General features: G+C 34.7%; 7 protein-coding genes across 7 annotated transcripts; 2 read left to right on the plus strand and 5 right to left on the minus strand.

Annotated features, from left to right (window-relative positions):
• Positions 1-312: 312 nt before the first annotated feature.
• LOC123223937 lies at positions 313-657 on the minus strand. Its single transcript, XM_044647437.1, has one exon. The coding sequence runs from the start codon at positions 655-657 to the stop codon at positions 313-315; it is 345 nt and encodes a 114-aa protein (XP_044503372.1).
• Positions 658-8,287: 7,630 nt separating this feature from the next.
• Positions 8,288-8,632, minus strand: LOC123223938. The gene has a single exon (XM_044647438.1). The coding sequence runs from the start codon at positions 8,630-8,632 to the stop codon at positions 8,288-8,290; it is 345 nt and encodes a 114-aa protein (XP_044503373.1).
• Positions 8,633-12,750: 4,118 nt separating this feature from the next.
• On the minus strand, positions 12,751-13,474 carry LOC123224151. The gene has a single exon (XM_044647709.1). The coding sequence runs from the start codon at positions 13,255-13,257 to the stop codon at positions 13,048-13,050; it is 210 nt and encodes a 69-aa protein (XP_044503644.1). The 5' UTR covers positions 13,258-13,474; the 3' UTR covers positions 12,751-13,047.
• A 2,260-nt stretch (positions 13,475-15,734) lies between these two features.
• Positions 15,735-16,402, plus strand: LOC123222338. Its single transcript, XM_044645038.1, has one exon. It carries the CDS (start codon positions 15,966-15,968, stop codon positions 16,176-16,178), a length of 213 nt encoding a protein of 70 aa, XP_044500973.1. The 5' UTR covers positions 15,735-15,965; the 3' UTR covers positions 16,179-16,402.
• Positions 16,403-16,918: 516 nt separating this feature from the next.
• LOC123222340 lies at positions 16,919-17,486 on the minus strand. Its single transcript, XM_044645040.1, has one exon. It carries the CDS (start codon positions 17,321-17,323, stop codon positions 17,114-17,116), a length of 210 nt encoding a protein of 69 aa, XP_044500975.1. The 5' UTR covers positions 17,324-17,486; the 3' UTR covers positions 16,919-17,113.
• A 1,066-nt stretch (positions 17,487-18,552) lies between these two features.
• LOC123222341 lies at positions 18,553-18,976 on the plus strand. The gene has a single exon (XM_044645041.1). The coding sequence runs from the start codon at positions 18,713-18,715 to the stop codon at positions 18,917-18,919; it is 207 nt and encodes a 68-aa protein (XP_044500976.1). The 5' UTR covers positions 18,553-18,712; the 3' UTR covers positions 18,920-18,976.
• Positions 18,977-19,306: 330 nt separating this feature from the next.
• LOC123222339 lies at positions 19,307-20,169 on the minus strand. Its single transcript, XM_044645039.1, has one exon. It carries the CDS (start codon positions 19,719-19,721, stop codon positions 19,509-19,511), a length of 213 nt encoding a protein of 70 aa, XP_044500974.1. The 5' UTR covers positions 19,722-20,169; the 3' UTR covers positions 19,307-19,508.
• Positions 20,170-20,385: the final 216 nt, after the last annotated feature.

Here is a 20,385-nt window from a genome sequence, read left to right on the forward strand (position 1 = left end):
GACAAGCAAATATGCAGACGGCATTAAAAGATAGACATCTACAATTCTGTAGAAAAGGTACTTCTAGACGATATCTTCCCATAAAAAGTGGACAGATACAGTAATAAACTACATGTACTTATACGAATCTACAAGTATTAATCCCAATTACAAGTGCTTAATTACAAATATTTAACCTTAATTCTCTATACAAACACAACCTTACATATCTTTCTTGTTGACAAGTACTTTATTAATGGAGGCATGGCTAAATATGATTAGTGATGGGTTTGAATATGCTCGCTAACTTTCTCAGACGCTCACTGTGTTGGTTCATTCTGAGTCGGTACGTTCAAGCTTGAAGCGTTCTTTAACCGAAGCGATGTAGTTTGCGGCTTTGTCGTCCACCATTTCATCGCCAAAGAGGTTATCAGAGTGGTTCACCTTACGATTGTTATCAGCAGCTTGTACAATAAACCAAATCTTGGGCTTCGGCTCAGCAACAAAATTGTCCTTCTGCTGGTGGACTGCATAACCCATTGAAGCAGTAGCCGCCGCCGACCGGCTAGGCTTCATAACTTTGCTATTGTATTGCACGTTTGAGGCAGTCTTCGCCGCTCGATACAGCGGCACCAGCTTCCCCTTAATGAACCCTCTGCGCTTGAGGCTCAAATCCATCTTAACCTGAAAGCTTGTTCTTTTTTTTTTTGCCTTTGTGTGTGAATCAAATGGTCTGTGTTGTGGTGCAAGAGAAGGTCCATATATAATAGATTTTGGGATTTTTTTTTTTTTTGAGAAGGCCGAAAGATAGACAAGAATCTAGGAAAGCTTGTGGTCGGTCAGACCCAGCAGATATAGGGAAGGGAGAAAATCCAGGATTCTGCCTGTGTTAAAAAGATTAAACTAATTGCCTTTCTAAGATATGCTACAGGAGCCAATAGCCTCAAGCTTTTAGCTCCACTGCAGTGTGTAGTGCATCATCAATCCTACGAAATGCTACCCAGGGATTTGCTTTTTCGCATGAATGTGAAATGGACTAGAAAGTACTGAGGACCACCAAACATTGTATAAAGAACCAGAAGAATCATGTTCTAACTAACTCAATTATAGTTATCCAAACTTTATTTAATAAAGTGATATACCGTTAAGGTATTATCGACTTTGAATACATAATTTTAGTTTTGGGTTTTAATAAGGCCAAACGATTATTTCCCATCCAAGGTATGTTAAAATGTCAAGTTTCCACCTTTTAACTATGAAAACACTAAATACCCACCCATGACCGATTAAATCTAACAAAACTCTAACGGTGATAAATTTAATCTCATTTTGCCCTCTAAAAGTTTAAAAACTAACATTTTTTCCTAAGCTAAGTTTGAAAAGATCGCATTTCCCCCCCTAGGGTTTATTTCCAAACCCTTTCACTTTCTCCGGTGCCATCGCCGGCTGTCTTCCCCTCCCGACGGTTTCTCTTCCACCGACGGCCCCCCTCAACTCCAGCCCAACCCATCCGGCGCAGAGAGATGTCGTTTGGGAAGAGAAATGGTCTTCCCAGACTACAAAGACGAGATCGATCGATCTCGTCATCTAGGAAGACGATCATCTTCCCAGATGAAGATGACTCGTCTTCCCAGACGACGACGAGTCGTCTCGTCTTCGTCTGGGAAGACGACGACAACTGGCTTCGTCTTCCACAGCTTCTCTGACGCCTATCGGGCGTCCAAATGAAAGGAAAGAGATTATCGAAAGGAGAGGATGCTTCGGGGGGAGAGGCCGTCGGCAATGGAGCCAGAGATTTCAAAACGAAACCCTAGGGTGAAACTGTGATTTTTTAAAACTTAGGTTAGGGGAAAATTTTAGTGTTTAAAGTTTAGGGGGGCAAAAGTTGATTCTATTTTAGTTTTTTTTTAATATTATAGAGAAAATGACCATTTTACCCTTACCACCGTTAGAATTTTGTTAGATTTAACTGGTCATTGGTGGGTATTTGGTGTTTCCATAGTTAAAGGGTGAAAACTTGATATTTCAGCATACCTTGGGTGGGAAATAGTCGTTTGGCCTTTTAATAATTCAAAGTACGTTTTAACAATTTAACAAGGTTATAATCAATTTAACCAGTCAAACTTCACATCTCAAAGCAATGTGAAATCTATATTCGAACCCAATATTTTTCTCCTATTTTAGTGATATAAGAAGATTGGGAAATTATAATAAATGGTTAAAATTAAGGAGGTTTAAGCGAAATTATCCAAAACATTCAGGTTAAAGCAAAAATACCCAGCTTTTGTGAAATGACGAAACTACCCTTATATATAAACACAACAAAATTTTCTTACTTCCTATAGTAATCTTTGGGCATTTCACTATGCAAATTCAAAGAAAATTCATAATTTTCCACTATCCCACGGTCGACTAGATTTCTGACGTTTTTCGTGCTTTTCGGGAACCACAAATGGCAAAGAAGGTTAGTATATCTTCCATAATCTTGTTTGAATCAAGTTATTGTTTATATTATTGAGATTTGAGTGAGATTTTGCGGTTTGAAACTTTAGGGTTTCGATTTTGAATGATGCTTGAAATGTTTTGATTCTTGGTTGTTTTCGTTGAATTGGTTGAAGGGTTTTGTGTTATGGCCTATATAGATTTGATTTGTGTTGAAATTGGAGGATTAAACTACGAAATTTTGGCCAAAAAATGCTTATGAAGAGATCGACAATCCGACCGTGGGAACAGTGTTTGCCACTGTTAAGAGGGATTGACCGTGGGTTAGGGGGTTAATTAGCATTTTCAAAACATTAGGGAGCTGGCAGAGTCCTTAGTCCACGGCGGGCTTTTATGAAATTTGCCACGTGACAGTGGGCTGTTGTCGAGTATATCGTGGGTTGGGGGGAAATTTGCTTTTTCGAAACTGCAAGGGCGCTAATAGCTTAGAAAATTACTGAGGGGCCAAGAGATAAATATTGGACCTGCTTGTAATAAGAATTTCTTTAGGGGGTAAATTGATAATTTTCTTATCTAGGGTTTTTCAACTTGTAGTTTTCGAATTTTATATCCGTTTTTTCTGTTTTAGGGTTTTTCTATATGTAGTTTTCGAATTTGAGATTCGGTTTTTCGAATTTTGTGCTTTTTTGGCACATTTTATAATATAATGACCTAATTTCAATTCAATATTTCAATTTTTTCGTTTACAGGATATATTGATTCATATTTTTGAATATCAGTTTCATTTTTCCGAATTTTGCCTTTTTATGATATATCGATTCATATTTTTCAGATTTTTGAATGATTTTTTGATTAATGACATTCTTACATATTTCAACTGATAGAGTTCGAATTTCAATTCCGTTTTTTTGATTGTTCACATTCTATGAGATTTCAACGTATAGAATTCGAATTTCATTTTCGTTTTTTAAAATTTCGTCATTTTATGATATATCGACTCGTATTTTCCAGATTTCTGAAGGATTTTTTTATTTTTGCCATTCTAGGGTATTTCAACGTTTAGAATTCGAATTTCAGTTCCGTTTTTTTGAGTTTCACATTTTTAGGGTATATCAACTCATATTTTGATAATTTTCAAATGATTTTTTGATTATTGACATTTTAAAGTATTTCAAAGTATAGAATTCGAATTTCATTTTCGTTTTTTCAATTTTCATCATTTCAGGATGTATCGATTCATATTTTAATATTTTTGGCTGATTTTTCAATTGTTAACATTCTATGGTATTTCAACATGTAGAATTCAAATTTTATTTTCGTTTTTTTGAATTTTACCGTTTTAGAATATATCCACTAGTACTTTCCAGATTTTCGAACGATTTTTTTATTATTGGCACTCTAGGGTATTTCAATGTTAAGAATTCGAATTTCAAATTTGTTTTTTCGATATGTGCTCTTTCAGGATACATTGACTTGTATTTTTCAGATTTTCAAGCAATCTTTCGATTATTGACCTTTTAGGGTATTTCAACATTTAGAGTTTAAATTTCAGTTTCGTTTTTTCGATTTTTACCATTTTAAGATATATCGACTCATATTTTTAAGATTTCTGAACGATTTTTCGATTATTGACATTTTAAGGTATTTCAAAGTATAAAATTTGAATTGCAGTTTCGTTTTTTTATTTTCATCGTTTTAAGATACCAAAATCTTATTTTTTTACCTTTTGTCATTTCCTTTTTGATTGTTTTCTATTTTTCATCTTTATATGTTTTTTTCATTACTACATTTGTTTACATATTTGCTTTTTATGAATGTCTTATGAATTTTAAAAATTTTTGCAGGATATTTCTCACAAAAGAAAACGTGTTGAAGGCAAGGTACGAATCCTCGATGATTCCAGACACTTTCGAACACATGTGATATGTCGTGCACAGTGCACCGTATTATCTAGAATTGCTTCTACACTGACCCTAGATCAACTACAACTATTTGAGAGGACATGTTTCAGGTATCTCTTTCGTTTACCCGAAACCAAATTCTCTAGAATATTAGTTTATGTATTTCTACTACGACAGCTACATCGACCCTCTACCAGAGACGAGTTTTGGTTTAGGGTTAGCAGGGTTGATGTGAGATTTAGCCCATTTGAGTTTGCTCTGGTGATGGGCCTTTCATTTAGTCGACGCACTAATATTTTTTCATATATTCCCCGCTCCTTTGGACATAAGATCAGAGATACGTACTTTCGAGGTTGTCTGAATGTGTAGTATCATGACTTAGAGCGTGTTTTCTTGTCAAGGCCATGGGGGGATGACGATATTGATGCCGTCAAGATGACCTTACTGTATGTTCTTCATATGGTTTTGTTGGGGAATGATCGATGAAAGAAGGTGTCTCTAGAATATTTACAGTTGGTTAATCATCTGGACAGGTTTAATTCCTATCCTTGGGGCGTTGTCATATGGCAGATGACGTACGAGTCTATGTCACAGGCAAGTGACAAAGTGTGCTCTGGACGGATGCCTGAAATGCGTAAATACAACATTTATAGATTTCTTTTCGTATTTCAGGTTAGTTTTAATTTATTGATTATATATATTAATTGACAAAAATATGAATTGATTTATTTAAATCGTTAATGATTATATTGCAGTATTGGATATATGAGACTCTGGACACGTTGTACGATTGGGTTGACCTTACTGAGGCATATGCATCCCTATGGATGTTTAGGTGGCATACACAAGACATCCCTAGTTGAACTCATATAGGTCGTATTTTTACTAGTGATCCGGTATGTACTCGTTAATTAATAAGTCAATTAATTCATTGAATGTTGCGATTCGTGATGACTTATATATCTTTATCATTATAAGGATGTCATATTGCCCCTTTGTCCATCACTGATGGAGGAGGGTTTACCATGGTATGTTGAGATTCGTGAGTACACTAGTTTACTGGATGCTGATTCCTCCTCATCATCTTTGGTTTCTCTCGCAATCAGAGACGGGGTTTCTTCAGCCTTAAGACCTTCAAATGTACCCGTCGAGACTTTGGAGACACATGAGGAACCTATTCAGCCTTCTGTGATGGAGCAGTCTCTATATCCCCCTGTAGTTCAAAGTCTACTGACCACAGACCATCCAAGAGTGGAGGACCGTACTACCCATTATGTCACCGAAGAGTGTCTCCCATTCGTATCACCCAGTATTTCCACATTATATGTTGTATTGGCGCACTGGGATGCTACAATTTTGTATGAGATTTTAAGTTTTCATGACGATATATCTTCACAAACAACTCGATTACACGATGATGTGGATTTACATATGACTAGATTACGCAACGATATGGCTCGATTACATGATCATATGACTTGTTTAGAGGACATCGTCATGCGTACATATCCAACCCCCGTCGTTCAAGTTGTCAAATCACTTCTAATTTATTACTTATAAAAATTGTATTTCATGAAAGCTTCTAATAACTATAATTATATTCATACAGGAGAGGGATGATGATCTCGAGATGACTTCTCCCATTGATACCGTAATACCATCCCATCAGCCACATGAGGTCCGTATATAATTTCAAAATTATAGTCTCCTGTTAAATGTTATTATTATATTATAATATTATTCTCTATGAAATGTCACTGATCAAGTTATTATTACTATTACCTTAGGATAGTCCCTAGGAAGGGGCACCGATTGGCCGTTCTATTACATCACATGTCCGAGCTGAGGCATATCACTTATCGATGAAACTTGATTTTTATGATTTTTTTGTTATCGATTAATTTATTTTATATATTTGTACAGGGTCTTTCTCATAAAAGCCTTTCGATTAGATCTCTGGTTGCTTCAGATCATCCATTTGAGGTATGAATAACTATTGTAGATATTATATTTTATATCTACATATCATTTACTATTTTATCTTTTTCATGCATGTAGGGAACCCGTATTGAGATATTATTGATCAAGGGTTCTCCCCAAACACCTTCCCTGAAAGTTGAGGTTATGTTTTTTTAAGAAATGTCATTGATCGATATGTCTTTCCAATTATAATGTTTATTTAATGATGTTTTGTTTCTTTTTCAGGACGAGCGACTATGGTTACATGCTGATATCCCGAGCTCCAGCAAAAAGACAGCGGAGATTAGTTCACTGGAGGAGAACTTCCAAGAGAATGTTTTTGAGGCCATCCAGATTGAGGTATCGAGTATTTAAAATTAGTATATAAATATTCATATATATTGGTCACGAATGAACAAAATTACAATTTTACAGTCCGTCGAGAGAGCACACACGGTGGACTTGACCTTCATTTAGGATTCTCCAGCCAAATCTCCTCCTGCATACATGGAGAAGGTAACATTAATCAATTAATGTCTAATTGTTACGTAGGATGAAATAATGAATTATTAGTTTCTTGGAACTTACAAATGATTCGTACAGCATACGGTCGGATCATCTGGAAGGGTTTGTTAGTTCATACCCCATATACAAATCCACTCAGAGGGAGGGCAAAATGGTAACTTAGGATCATTCCATCCACTGCCTTAGAGCATGAGAAATCTTTCCTCACGTGGTACACTAGAATTACGGCTCCCGACATGCATGATGTTTACTTCATTAGGTCAAAGTCGAAGGACAACTTTTGGCAGCTTATGGTAGATTTGCGTTAGTGGCTGACCGACAATGTAAGTTGTCTATACTATAAAATTCAGTTAAAAGTTTGATATATTTGCCAATAACTAACACATTTCAAGTTGTTTATAGCATTTTAGCATGTAGATTCCTTTTTGGCTATATTACGTTAGCACCAGGACGATCATCGTACGACTGTTTTACAGCGTTAGATGATTGCCCACACATTCTTTAGAGGTCATATTGAGATGGCCTGGAAGAGTTGACATACCACACCATAAGAGGAGTTCGAGTTTTCGGCCCTTTTCATGAGGATGGTTGAGATAGTGTACACCCCGGGGTTGTTTTACAAAACATAGGGGATGGTCGATAAGGTATAGTAAATATGTATTTTCATAATATTTTACGTTGAATTAGTTTATAATCAATTGTATTTTATCACTATTTATAGGTTTACATCCCTATAAACTTCAACTGCATACATTGAGTGGTCGGGGTTATAGATTTTCGTGAGTGATCGATTACGGTGGATGATTCAGAGGAATCATACTTGGGGAATATAGGGTGTCTAACGCAGCGGATGCGACCATACATGACATTCATTCCCACATTATTAGAGGCGATGAGCTTCTTGACATCTTCTGCACAGACTCTACGACGTGATCCCCTCGCGTTATATCAAGCGACAGATGTCCCTCAGCAGAGGGAGGGCTCTGGTGACTGTGGCATTTTTATTTTACGATTTTTTGAGTGTTTGTCGTTGTCATGGAGTGTCGATTTTTTTCGAGAGTCGTCTACCTCCATATGTTGACGTTTAGTGTCGCAGTTATATTTTCACTGTATCGAGTAGCTCACGGGTGTATATTTAGTTAGCTTGTTGTTTATTTATCATTTTTCATATGTTCTTATATATATATTTATTATATGTGCGTATGTGTACAATGTATTTTATCTGTCATTATATATAGATATAATGACAGATAAAAGTGGACAGATACAGTAATAAACTACATGTACTGATACGAATCTACAAGTATTAATCCCAATTACAAGTGCTTAATTACAAATATTTAACCTTAATTCTCTACACAAACACAACCTTACATATCTTTCTTGTTGACGAGTACTTTATTAATGGAGGCATGGCTAAATATGATTAGTAATGGGTTTGAATATGCTCGCTAACTTTCTCAGACGCTCACTGTGTTGGTTCATTCTGAGTTGGTACGTTCAAGCTTGAAGCGTTCTTTAACCGAAGCGATGTAGTTTGCGGCTTTGTCGTCCACCATTTCATCGCCAAATAGGTTATCAGAGTGGTTCACCTTACGATTGTTATCAGCAGCTTGTACAATAAACCAAATCTTGGGCTTCGGCTCAGCAACAAAATTGGCCTTCTGCTGGTGGACTGCATAACCCATTGAAGCAGTAGCCGCCGCCGACCGGCTAGGCTTCATAACTTTGCTATTGTTTTGCACGTTTGAGGCAGTCTTCGCCGCTCGATACAGCGGCACCAGCTTCCCCTTAATGAACCCTCTGCGCTTGAGGCTCGAATCCATCTTAACCTGAAAGCTTGTTTTTTTTTTTTTTTTGCCTTTGTGTGTGAATCAAATGGTTATGTGTTGTGGTGCAAGAGAAGGTCTATATATAATAAATTTTGGGATTTTTTTTTTTTTTTTTGAGAAGGCCGAAAGATAGACAAGAATCTAGATAAGCTTGTGGTCGGTCAGACCCAGCCAGATATAGGGAAGGGATAAAATCTAGGATTCTGCGTGTGTTAAAAAGATTGAATTAATTGCCTTTCTAAGATATGCTACAGGAGCCAATAGCCTCAAGCTTTTAGCTCCACCGCAGTCTGCAGTGCATCATCAATCCTACGAAATGCCACCCAGGGATTTGCTTTTTCGCATGAGTGTGAAATGGATTTGCTTTTTCGCATGAATGTGAAATGGACTAGTAAGTACTGAGGACCACCAAACATTGTATAAAGAACCAGAAGAATCATGTTCTAATTAACACAGTTATAGTTATCCAGACTTTCATTAATAAAGTGATACTGTTAAGATATTCTCGACTTTAAATACATAATTTATTATGATTTTAGTTTTGATTTTTAATAATTCAGAGTACGTCTTAACAGTTTAATAAAATTATATTTAATTTAACCAGTTAAACTTTACATCTCAAAACTGTAAAATACACATAAAAATTTAATATATTTCTCTTGTTTTAACGATATGAGATTTGTCTAGAGATGATCAATCTGTAAATCATATATGATCAAATAACAGTAACTGGAATAATGTTGATATTCAACTAGTTTGAAGATAAATAGGTTTACCAGCCCACCATGCGTGGACGTGTCTAGCTATTCTACAAACAAGAGATGAAGAGACATATATTCCGATCAGCCAGTTGACCAATACTTTCTATCTGTTTTATTGTAGCAATAGCCATGTGAAATTGAACGACTCAAACTGTTGCAATAGAAAGTAAAACTGATGCAGCAAAGGGATAAATATTGTTATACATGTGGAGGATAAGAACAGTGTCTTTTTCTATATCTTTGACTTCCAAATAGTACAATACTTTTGATGTTAGCACCTTACGACAACAAAATGTAGTGAAAAGATACATACATGCATTAACCTTATCTATTTTACACGCATGCATGATCATATCCTCAATTCTATTCTCTTTACAACTGACAAAAATGTATTTGATATAGACATTAGGAGAACCACATTACAAACTCATATTTTCTAATACAAGATTAACTCTTATATTTTGTATTTAGGATCTTAAAATATCGTTACGCTTCGTTGTCTTAATGTCCATACAGACTGATTGTGTGTTAGTTTCCTGTTAGTCTTGACAAACACTGTAATGTCGGTTTTACCATCCGCACCACATAATTGCAGTTGAGAGACGTGATAATGGTTCTTATATAAAATGATATGGATTTTGGAAGAAGTTAGCTATTGAGATGAAGAGTCTATATATTAGAAACCTATATTTTTCAATATGAGATCCAAGTCTCATACCTTGTAATTAAGATCCTATTATCATGATATAATAAATATTAGAAACAAAATCGAGAAAATTGTATCATCTTAAATCTTTTTGCTCTTCTTCCCTTTGATCTTTAATAACTGAAATTACTGTTAAACAGATATGGGAATTTTCCTAAATTTTACAATTAAGCTAGAGACAGATCCGGTCAAGGATACCACAATAGTCTCTGCGTGCAAGTGATTGGCATGGTTGATCTTCATTCTATAGCTTTCATGCATAGTGCTTTTGATCCAAAAAAACAGCAAGAAGGATATTTGCATATATGGACCAAAAGCTCGCTCCCTTTTTATCCAAAATCTATGGATTTGGCGTGTAAAATAATACGGAATATTTTTGTTTATGAGATAAAAGCTTTGTGAAAAGGTAAAAACACAGCAAACAGTTTTGAAATTCTTAGCATATATGCAAATTTATGCCGGTTTGGGTCTTTATCTTAAGGTTCAATGGACCCCATATTGTTCCTATAATATATACTATTCTTCTTTGCAGCGTTTTAGCTTTGGGTTTACATATATTTGTGTATTAATAGTGTAAAAGAAGAGATATTACAAGCGTAAATAGTTATATCAACCTGAGAATGCATTTGGCCATGATGGAATTCAAAGCTTTAGGGGATATTTTATTTGAGTAATGTTTTATTATCAAATTGAAAAATTACTCCGAAAATAAATTATTTAGAAACGATCCTTGATTTTTTCTTTCGTTAGTTGGCCGACCATCTTTCTTTTTCTTACGTCCACAGAATAGACCAACCAACCTCTCCAAATATCCAAGTTAAAGCAACTTCCACCACTTGCAAGAAGTTAGTGATTAGATATGATTTTAAGCTTTGAAAATTGTTCATAACATATTGACAATTGTTCACCAATGCAAGTTGGAAATTTAAAATTTTGCACAAAATAGTCTAACATAATGACCATGTAAATTAGCTAAAGTAACTATGTTATTACGACATTGATGATTAAACAGGGTTATGATTATAACAATGAGAATATAAGTAAATAAGACATTTTCCTTTCTAGGATTTCAAATTTCGCCTACAATTTTTTCAACAAACGATGGCTGCTCTTTCTCCCTCCTGATGGTGGTTTTCTCTCTGATGTTTTCTCTCTGTCCGAAGCCCTCTCCTTCTGATCAGTGTCATATGAATTCTTTAAATTTAAATGAAACTTTTCGTATGGATGACAAAGGTGCCATCCAAACGAGTTGTCATTATCTGGACAACAACAATGTGTCCAAACCAAAGGTTCATCTATCCTTGGTTTGAATTCATCGTTGTCGTCTATACAACAATAATTTGTCTAGATAACGCCTTAGTTGTTTAGACGATGTCTTAGTTATCTAGACGAATGGTTTTACCTGAATTCAAAGATAATGTCAGTCAAAGGGATAGCCATTGTTGGGAAGGAGAGAGTTATCATCATTTGCTAGAGAAATTTGAAATTTTAGGGGGGAAATGCACTTTTTAAAACTTAATCATGAGAAAAAATGATTAATTTTTCAAACCAAAGAGATAAAATAATATAACTTTTTAAAGTTTTAAAACTTAGTAATAAAATAATGATTTTACCTTTACCTCTAACAAAAACTTTTAATAAAAGTTAGCTTATAATAGATGTTTAAGTTTTTGAAACGTTGTGGGTGTATTTTTTAAAATGGGTTAAAACTTGGGTAGGACATTGTCCTTTGGCCTTCTTTGAACTCTACTCTGCCGTAAACTATATTCTCAAAGTCAAACCGATCCTAAGCACTTCTGCTTTTGCTTCGTTTGTTTTTGGAATTCTGCTCACCTAGATGCTATTTAGCTCTGTCATTGTATTAATTGAGTCATTCCTCTTGAAATTTCTTTAATTCAATTGTCGAGATCGTCTTTGTATGATTTATGTTTGTCATGGATGGAAGATTAATGACTGCTTATTGAAGCATTTTATTGTTAGATGAGTCAAAATGTGGACTCTGTGATGTTGATTTTGGTTGTGGGATGTATTTGAATGATCTCGAGGTTAAGTTAAGAGTAAGACGTTTGTAGAAAATGAAGGCGAAGTATATAAGGGCTTTCTTGAAATTTTTGTCTTCTTTTTCAGACTTTTTTCTTGTTTTTAACATTTTCCAGCAGATGCGAAAGTTGAAGTTCTCCCATCTTTAGTTTGATTATTATCTGGCTTTTTCACGCTTGCCATAAGAACTTCCAGCAAAATATACTTTAGGCTAGGAACTAAAACTAAAAGAACATCACTGATAATGTTTCTCCTGTATTAATTTGGATGAAGAACGAACCATTTTTGCCTCGGTCTGTTTGCCATCTAACTTGGGATTTTACTAATGCATCTGTTCTGCTACCCCCGAGGCTAGTTTGAGTGACAATATACTAATGTATCTATTCTGTATAAGAGAGTGACAATATACTAATGTATCTATTCCTCCCACAAATCGTCTACTGCTTGACAGGCAGAGGATAGCAACTCTTCATTCTCATTCTATTTAGGTTTAAATTGCCTTGAGTTTTTTTTTTTTTTCCAACTAAAGATCAAACCCAAGTTCTCTACCCAAGTTCTATTGCTGCCAATCCATGGAACTGGCTATTAAATAGAGCAATATCACCTAAGAGAATATAATTATTATCTGGATATGTACTCAATATAAACTGTATCACAATCTCATATCAAAGATAAAGATACATATCCTAAATTTACACAAATCGAGAAACAATAATCAAGAAGAATTTAAAATAAAAAATTTGAAGACAGTACTACTGTAGCAGAACTGCGATGTATGAAGGCTAGCTTCTTTCTTTGCGGATATCCAGTAACAAAAACTGACGAATTTAATCATCCGAGATGAAAACAAGCAAGCAAGGTGAAAAAAGGGGCATAGATTAATAGTGACAGAAGGGCTAACATTACCCTGTGTAGATATGAACGCCGATAGCAATAAGGAAGACGGTGACGAGTGCAAAGTATAGGATGGTGTGAACAAAGATGGAGGGGCCACTGGTTTGCATGTTGACAAACTCCACGATTCTGCCTTTACCAGGAAGCTGGAACAGCAGCCCTGGAGTCAGCAGCACAAACAACACTGTGGCTATAACTACTGGGCCCCAATCTGCCATTTTCTTGTCAGAATGTAACGAGGAATGATTTGAGTTGAGTTGCAATAAGAGAGAGGATAAGCAGGGTGTAGACTTTTAGATAAGAGGGGAAGCGAGTGAAGCAATATGAAGATGAAGTGTGGAGAAGATAGATAAAGTTAAATTGAGCAAGACAAAAGAGGGTGAAAGAAGACAAACAGAACGCGAGAAGGTGAAGGAAAGGTAAGCGGAACAGAGGATTTACATTGGATTCCACGACACTTTGACAACAACTAGCACCTCCGTGGACGGCACTGTTCGTCGTGCTTGGGCGGCAGATCAACGTGGAATTGGATCAGGCGTTCCTCAAAAGTTCAGCTCAGCCCAGCCCATTACTAGATTGATGCTTCACCCGATTCAAGGCTTGAAAGTGGTCTCATGTTACAAAAATCATAGTGCCGATCCAATTATGATATATCTACTCTAAGTATATAAATAAATATATATTAAATATATTATTATATAATAATACAAATAAATATATATTTATTAACATATTAAAAATGGATATATATAGTATTATTCAATGTTATTATATTAGTCTGACATAACACACTATAAGAATACATATTAAATGTAGGTGAACTGTCGGTGGGTTTTATATCAAGCTTCCCTTCCATCAAATTTATAGGATCTCGAGTTTCTAACACCACGATCTAGCAACTAATTATGGTAATGTCCTAGGGTCATAGTCATTAACTTTTTACAATACATATTTGATGATTTATAGATAAAAACAATACGTGTCTTAATATATATTATATTAGTATGATATAATAAATATATCTTACAATATATATTATCTATATATATTTATGTATTTTTTTAGAGAAATGATAACATGGTGAAAGTGTATTTAAAAATTTTTATTTTTTAAAGACATTTGTGATTTTTTTTTATATGATAATGTGATAATTAATTTTTTATCATTTTATTAATATCTTTATTATTTTATTTAAAGAAAATATTTTCTAATGCAATATAGGTAGACATGTCAAGAAGATTGGACTATTTTTGTGGCAGGGTTAAATTCGAACTGAGTTGAGCTTGAGTTCGGTTTGGTTTATATATAATAGAGCTCGAGTTTAAGTTTGAGCTCGTGAAAGTTAAGCTCGAACAAGGTTCGAATTTTGTTGACTTATTTCAAGCTCGATTTTTTAACTATTTTATTATTAAAATGACGTCATTTTAATATATATTGGTCGAAATAACATCATTTTGTATCAAAATTTTTAATTGACAAAATTGACAAGTAGCTCGAGCAAGCTTATATAGAGCTAGTTCGTCTCAAACTCGAACGGGTTCGATTTGAATTCAACCCTACTCTATGACATGACCCAAACCCTCTGTTTTTTTTTTCTAAAACACAACCTGCGACACTCTGTAGAATATATGGGTTGTATCAGGCCTTCGAATAAAACCAAACCCACATGACTTGCAAAAATTTATTAAAAATTTAAAAAATTTAATAATCTAATTTGGTGGATTAACATGCAAATGCGTGTTGGCCAACCTATTAAAACCTCGACATAACACGACCTAGGAAATCATGAGCCATGTCACAACTCTTCATCTGGTAAGTTAACCTAACCCGTAAAACCTGTATAACAATGGGTCTTGACATAGCCCGACCTATCAATACGATGGGCCACATTGAGATTGAGCTGGCACGGCTATCAACTTGTCTAGATACAGGATATAAAAAAACAAAGTAAATTTTCCATGTTATAGGATTTGATTAACTTGTGGATGAGCTTAACGTAGTAAGCTCTTTCAAAAAGCTTCTACTTTTTGAAAACATCCCTTAATTCCAAACCGACCTGCATTGCCGCAACAATCATGTCATTATTAGAAAGAATAAAAACAAATGCCATGGCTTTACTTTACCTATGAATTACACTTCTAAGTTCGCTCAAGCCACAATAAACACATTGAGAATTGAGGGTGAGTTGGATCTTTGATAAATTTTAGCTCAAATATTGTGCTTTGCACTGGTTTTGTTATCTTAAAGATTGGCACCTATACCAATTTCTGTTACATTTAACATAGTTTTTTTAGTTATAACTAGCTATCATATGCACTCTAGACTTTTCTAGCATTAATGTGTTTGCTAGGACTATTTTCACTTGTAATTATAAGGTGAAACTGTTCAAGTAATTTAGATGTCATCTGCTTTTAGTTTGTGTGTGCAGCTTACTTTGAACATTTATTTTATTCCTTTTCTGAAAGAAAGGCAAAACCAAACAAGGACACAATGGGGAAACATGTAGTCTTGGCTCTTCTTTACATATGCACCTGCTTTTTCATATTTTGTCTCTAATGAAATCATTAGTCAAGGTCCTAAAGGATCCACCTTAATCAATCTCTCAAAGCAACAAAAGATAAAAAAGTATTCATGTGAAAAATAATTGGGAAATTAGTTTAAAGAATGTATTGTCTTTCCATCTTCATAAAGCAAACCCACTTCCATCAACATACCTTTCCTCCCTTTTAAACCAAGTGTCTTCTTCCACATTAAGTTTTGCATCCCCATCACTTCACAACCAAGAAATTTAGCTCCTTCAGTCTACTACATAATATGCATCAACATCACTTTCTTCACAATTTCACAATTGACAATAAACTGTCTGTTCTCCACACATCCACTTTCAGAAAATAGCTAATTAAGAGAGCAGAAGAAATAAAGAAAGATGAGTGCAGATTGGGGACCGGTAGTTGTCTCTGTAGTTCTGTTCATCCTTCTGTCTCCAGGGCTTCTCTTCCAGCTACCAGCAAGAACCAGGATCATTGAATTCGGAAACATGTACACCAGTGGAATTGCCATCCTCATTCATGCCATTATATACTTCTGCATAATCACTATCTTGATCATTGCAGTTGGCATTCACATACATTCTGATTGACCAACTTTATTCTATCCTCAACATTTCTTCCACTTTATTTTTTTTTTTTTTAACTTTTTCAGATGAAGTTGGGGCATCTAATTCTAATTCTACCTTCCTTGTCTATTCTAATTTTATTTTTCTTTACATGACCCAATTGTTCATGGTTTCATTGTTGTATGGTGGCGTGTGTATTCTGTTAAACATGGAAAGAAATGTATAATAAAGAATCTTTTTCACTATAATTGCCAATTATACATGAAATATGATTAATCCTGGATGAGTGGATGTTGCAGGGTGTTATAGATTTCAGTTTTTGCACTTTAACCCAAAGAAAAGAGTGTCATTCTGCCCTTGGGGTAGTTTGAATGACAATGGAAAGGGTTCCATGTCTGAGTTCAAATCCTCGTCAACTACATTTCAAAACGGAAGGGGTTTCATGTATGGGTCCAAATCCTCTTCGACTACATCTCAAAATTAAACTGTTGAATGTTCTTATGAGTCTCACAGACCACTTAGCCTTCCATACATCCATAGCTAGGTTAGCATTCTTACTCAAGGATGCAGAGCAATGCAACCTTCAAAGAAACAGAATACAAAGTTCTAACTTAAAAGTTCTTCTAAAGGTTTACAACTAACACAACCAAGCAACATTTCATTGAAATTAAATGATGCAAAAACTTGAAGCGAAATGTCAAAAAATCAGCCATACCAAACTTCCAAAAATTAACTGAACACAGAGGCAAATACACATAGCAAAATTAATCTCCAAATCTGTCATTTTTTACTTCAATATTCTTTCTTAAGCTCATACACCAGGCTTTGGTCTAACCCAATTGAAATAATACAAACAAAACCCAAAATCGACATCCCACATTCAGATCTGTTATATAGAAGCTAACACAACTACAAACGAAAAGGAACCAAGACTCATACCCAGAAACCCGGTAGCCGGTTCATCCGGTGTAGATATGAACGTGAACGGCCAAGATGAGGATGGCATAGAGCGCAAAGAAGATAAGAGTGTGAACAGCAATAGCTTTGCCATTGGTCTTCATGCTGCCAAACTCCAACGGGCGGCTGTGTCCCGGTAACTGAAACAAAAGCCCCGGTTGCAGCAAAACAAAGAGCACCACACCGATAATAACAGGGCCCCAGTCAGCCATGGTTAAAAGATGAAGAAACGATTAAAGAAATGAGGTGACAGGCCGCTAGCTTTACTGAAACGCTAGAAAATGAAGGAACACCCGATTAAGTGAAAACGAGTTAAAGAGTAAAACTGAAAGTGATAGTTTGGGAATAATAGTTTTTGCAAACACGAGAAATTATTGACTCGGTTGTGGGGCGTGAGCTGTCTGCTCGAGATTAAACGGCTTTATTAAACAGAACCACGTCGTCGTTTTGCGATGTCGTGGTGGGACATTTTCTTGATTGAAATTACTGATATAGTCATTTAAAAAAAATGACTGCCTAATTTTAGATTTGGTAGATCACATCATGCCATTTTATTTATATGACATCAGTTTAAATTTTAAAGTATAAACCTTCTATTTAAATTAAAATTATATTAAAATTTCCAATTTTAATATAACTTTTTGTATTCAAACGTGAATTTATTTATTAATTTTACTTTTTAAAATATTTTTAGTATTTTAATTTCTTTATTAAGTTATTTCAATTTATTATTATTAAATATTATATAACCAAAATTTTTAAAATACATCAATAATTTTATAAATTAAATCATATTATTACTATCAAATAATAAAATAAAGTATTTAAATAAAAATAAAAATAATATGAGTAATTATAATTATATGTAATCTATCAGAATTTCGATTGTTGTTGATATTATCTATCGGTATTTCTATAATTCATTATCAACAAGTTTTACTAAAATAATATTTTTCTAAACATTTGAGTTACTTTGGATTACTTCAAATAATTTTATGTTAATCTTAATATTATCTAATTTAATTTTGAGTCTTATAAAATTGATCCAAAATAAATTTCGTATAAAAAACTTAATTTTAATTTAATTTTTTTAATATATCAAATTAACCAAATATTTTGAAAATGCTGACTCTACCGAATTTATTCTTTCTAGTTGTGAATTCCCTACGGAAAGAGGGAAAAGGTAAAGAGAATGAGATAATGGACCCAGTTTCTTCCAAGCCCTGTATTGGACTAAGTTCCTGGTTCGATCGTTAAACAATTATACTCTTTGGAAAAAGCCTAAAGAGTGGCAGAAATGGATGGTGATGGAAGCATTAAAACACCAACCACTAGCAGTTGTGAGCTATTTTCAATTGATTACAAAGACAATATGATTGATTCTACTTCACATAATTTACATAAAATAACGCTATCCCTTATCCCCAAAAAACTTTTTATTGCTTTATGGGATTCCTATTTTTGGCTTTATGGAGTTGGACCAATAATGTTGCAGCCTTCTTTATATGCCAGCTGCTCTATTATTCTACAAGGGTTGAAGCTCTTTGCTCAACTGAGAAGAGAGAAGTTTAAGTTTGTTTGTACTGTTGTTGAAGTTTAGGATGCAGGATTGGGCTGCTCCACTGATAGCTGCGGCTCTGTTTGCGTTTCTGGCACCTGGGTTGTTGCTGCAAATCCCTGGAAGGAATCGACCCGTCGATTTTTTAAACATGAAGACAAGTGTGGCTGCCATTTTTGTGCATACCATTCTCTATGGTTTGTTTCTTATTTTATTTCTTATCGTTCTTCATGTGCATCTTTACGCCTAGAAAGCTAAAAAAGTCTCTGAAAGTTGAGTAAATTAATGCATACACCTTCTTGGCTTACTCCCTACTTCTTACTTCAATTTACTGTGTTGCATCAGTAAGGTTGGATTCGAGCTCAGTTCGTTTTATCATAGAACCAGATTTGAGCTTGAGTTTGAGCGTATTTCAAATGTATTCAAACCAATACAAATTTGAGTTTTAAGTTTAGTTTGATACTAAAATGATATCGTTTAAACACATATCGATTCAAACTTATCGTTTTGTATCAAAGATTGATAAGTTTGATAAACCTAATACTCTTAAAATTTGAGTTCAAACTCGAAAATATAGAATTTTTATACCCAAACTCAAACGAACTTAATTCGAATATACTCTTAGTTATCACTCATGTGCAATATAACAAAGTTTTATAAACCAATCAAAAAAATACATGTCGTCTTGTGAACTTGATATAAACAAACGAAAAGTTTACACTTTTACTGGTCATGTAGGCAGATGAATTATATATAGATTAAAAACAAGTCTCAGTTGATTATCATCCAAAAAGAAAACAGAGAAAAAGATAACAAATAACGAATTATAATCCAGAAAGCTATGAGCCAAGGTATAAGTGAACACCAATTGCGAACAAGAAGATGCAGATGAAACCAAAGTAAAGAATGGAATGAAGCAGAATGGAAGCTCCACTCGTCTGAAAATTCCCAAACTCTATACAACCGTTACGACCTGGAAATTGACAAAGCAAGCCCGGCGTCAGAAGGATGAAGAGCACCACCGCCACAAAAACAGGTCCCCAATCTGACATCTTGGTGGGTATGGTTCAGAACTATGGCTCAAATGACAAGTAATTTTTTTGAGTGGAAATGAAATATGAAAGAGGAGGGTATTTATTATAAGGGACATGTAATGTATTGCTTTAGGAAGAAGGGACAAGAAATCGGTAACTTAGAAAAGCAAAGGTTAAAGAATCAAGCAATTGGGATTCACATTTCATTTTTTTTCTCACATCATCACTTGCACTACCATTCCAGTCCCGTGAAGCTTCATCAATTTCACGTTCACTACAGAACAGTACCTTATGTTTCTGGGAATCTGGTTTGCTTGGTGAGTTGAAAATCCTGGCTTTTGCTTTTATAGGTATCCTTCTTAATCACGCTATGCTAAAGCAGGATTGAAATTTGATTCCATAATGTTTGCCAGAGACTGAGCCTGTGGCTGTGGCTGTGGCTGCGGCTTTGGTGTCCTGTCCCCACACTTTTTCAAAATTTAACAAATCAGTAGGTAGCCCTGTTTGACGAGGGTCTTTGTGCCCAAATGCCCATTATGCTCATCATTCTTCTTTCTTTCTTTCTTAAAAATTCAAAGAAATTAGGCTCCAACTCACACCGATCAATTACTTTAAAATATTATTGACTTAAACTTATCATGTTACAACTTATCATGACCACGGTCCATGAGTGGTGGGCTCA

This window comes from Mangifera indica, chromosome 8 (assembly GCF_011075055.1).
Source record: "Mangifera indica cultivar Alphonso chromosome 8, CATAS_Mindica_2.1, whole genome shotgun sequence".
Lineage (NCBI taxonomy): Eukaryota > Viridiplantae > Streptophyta > Magnoliopsida > Sapindales > Anacardiaceae > Mangifera > Mangifera indica.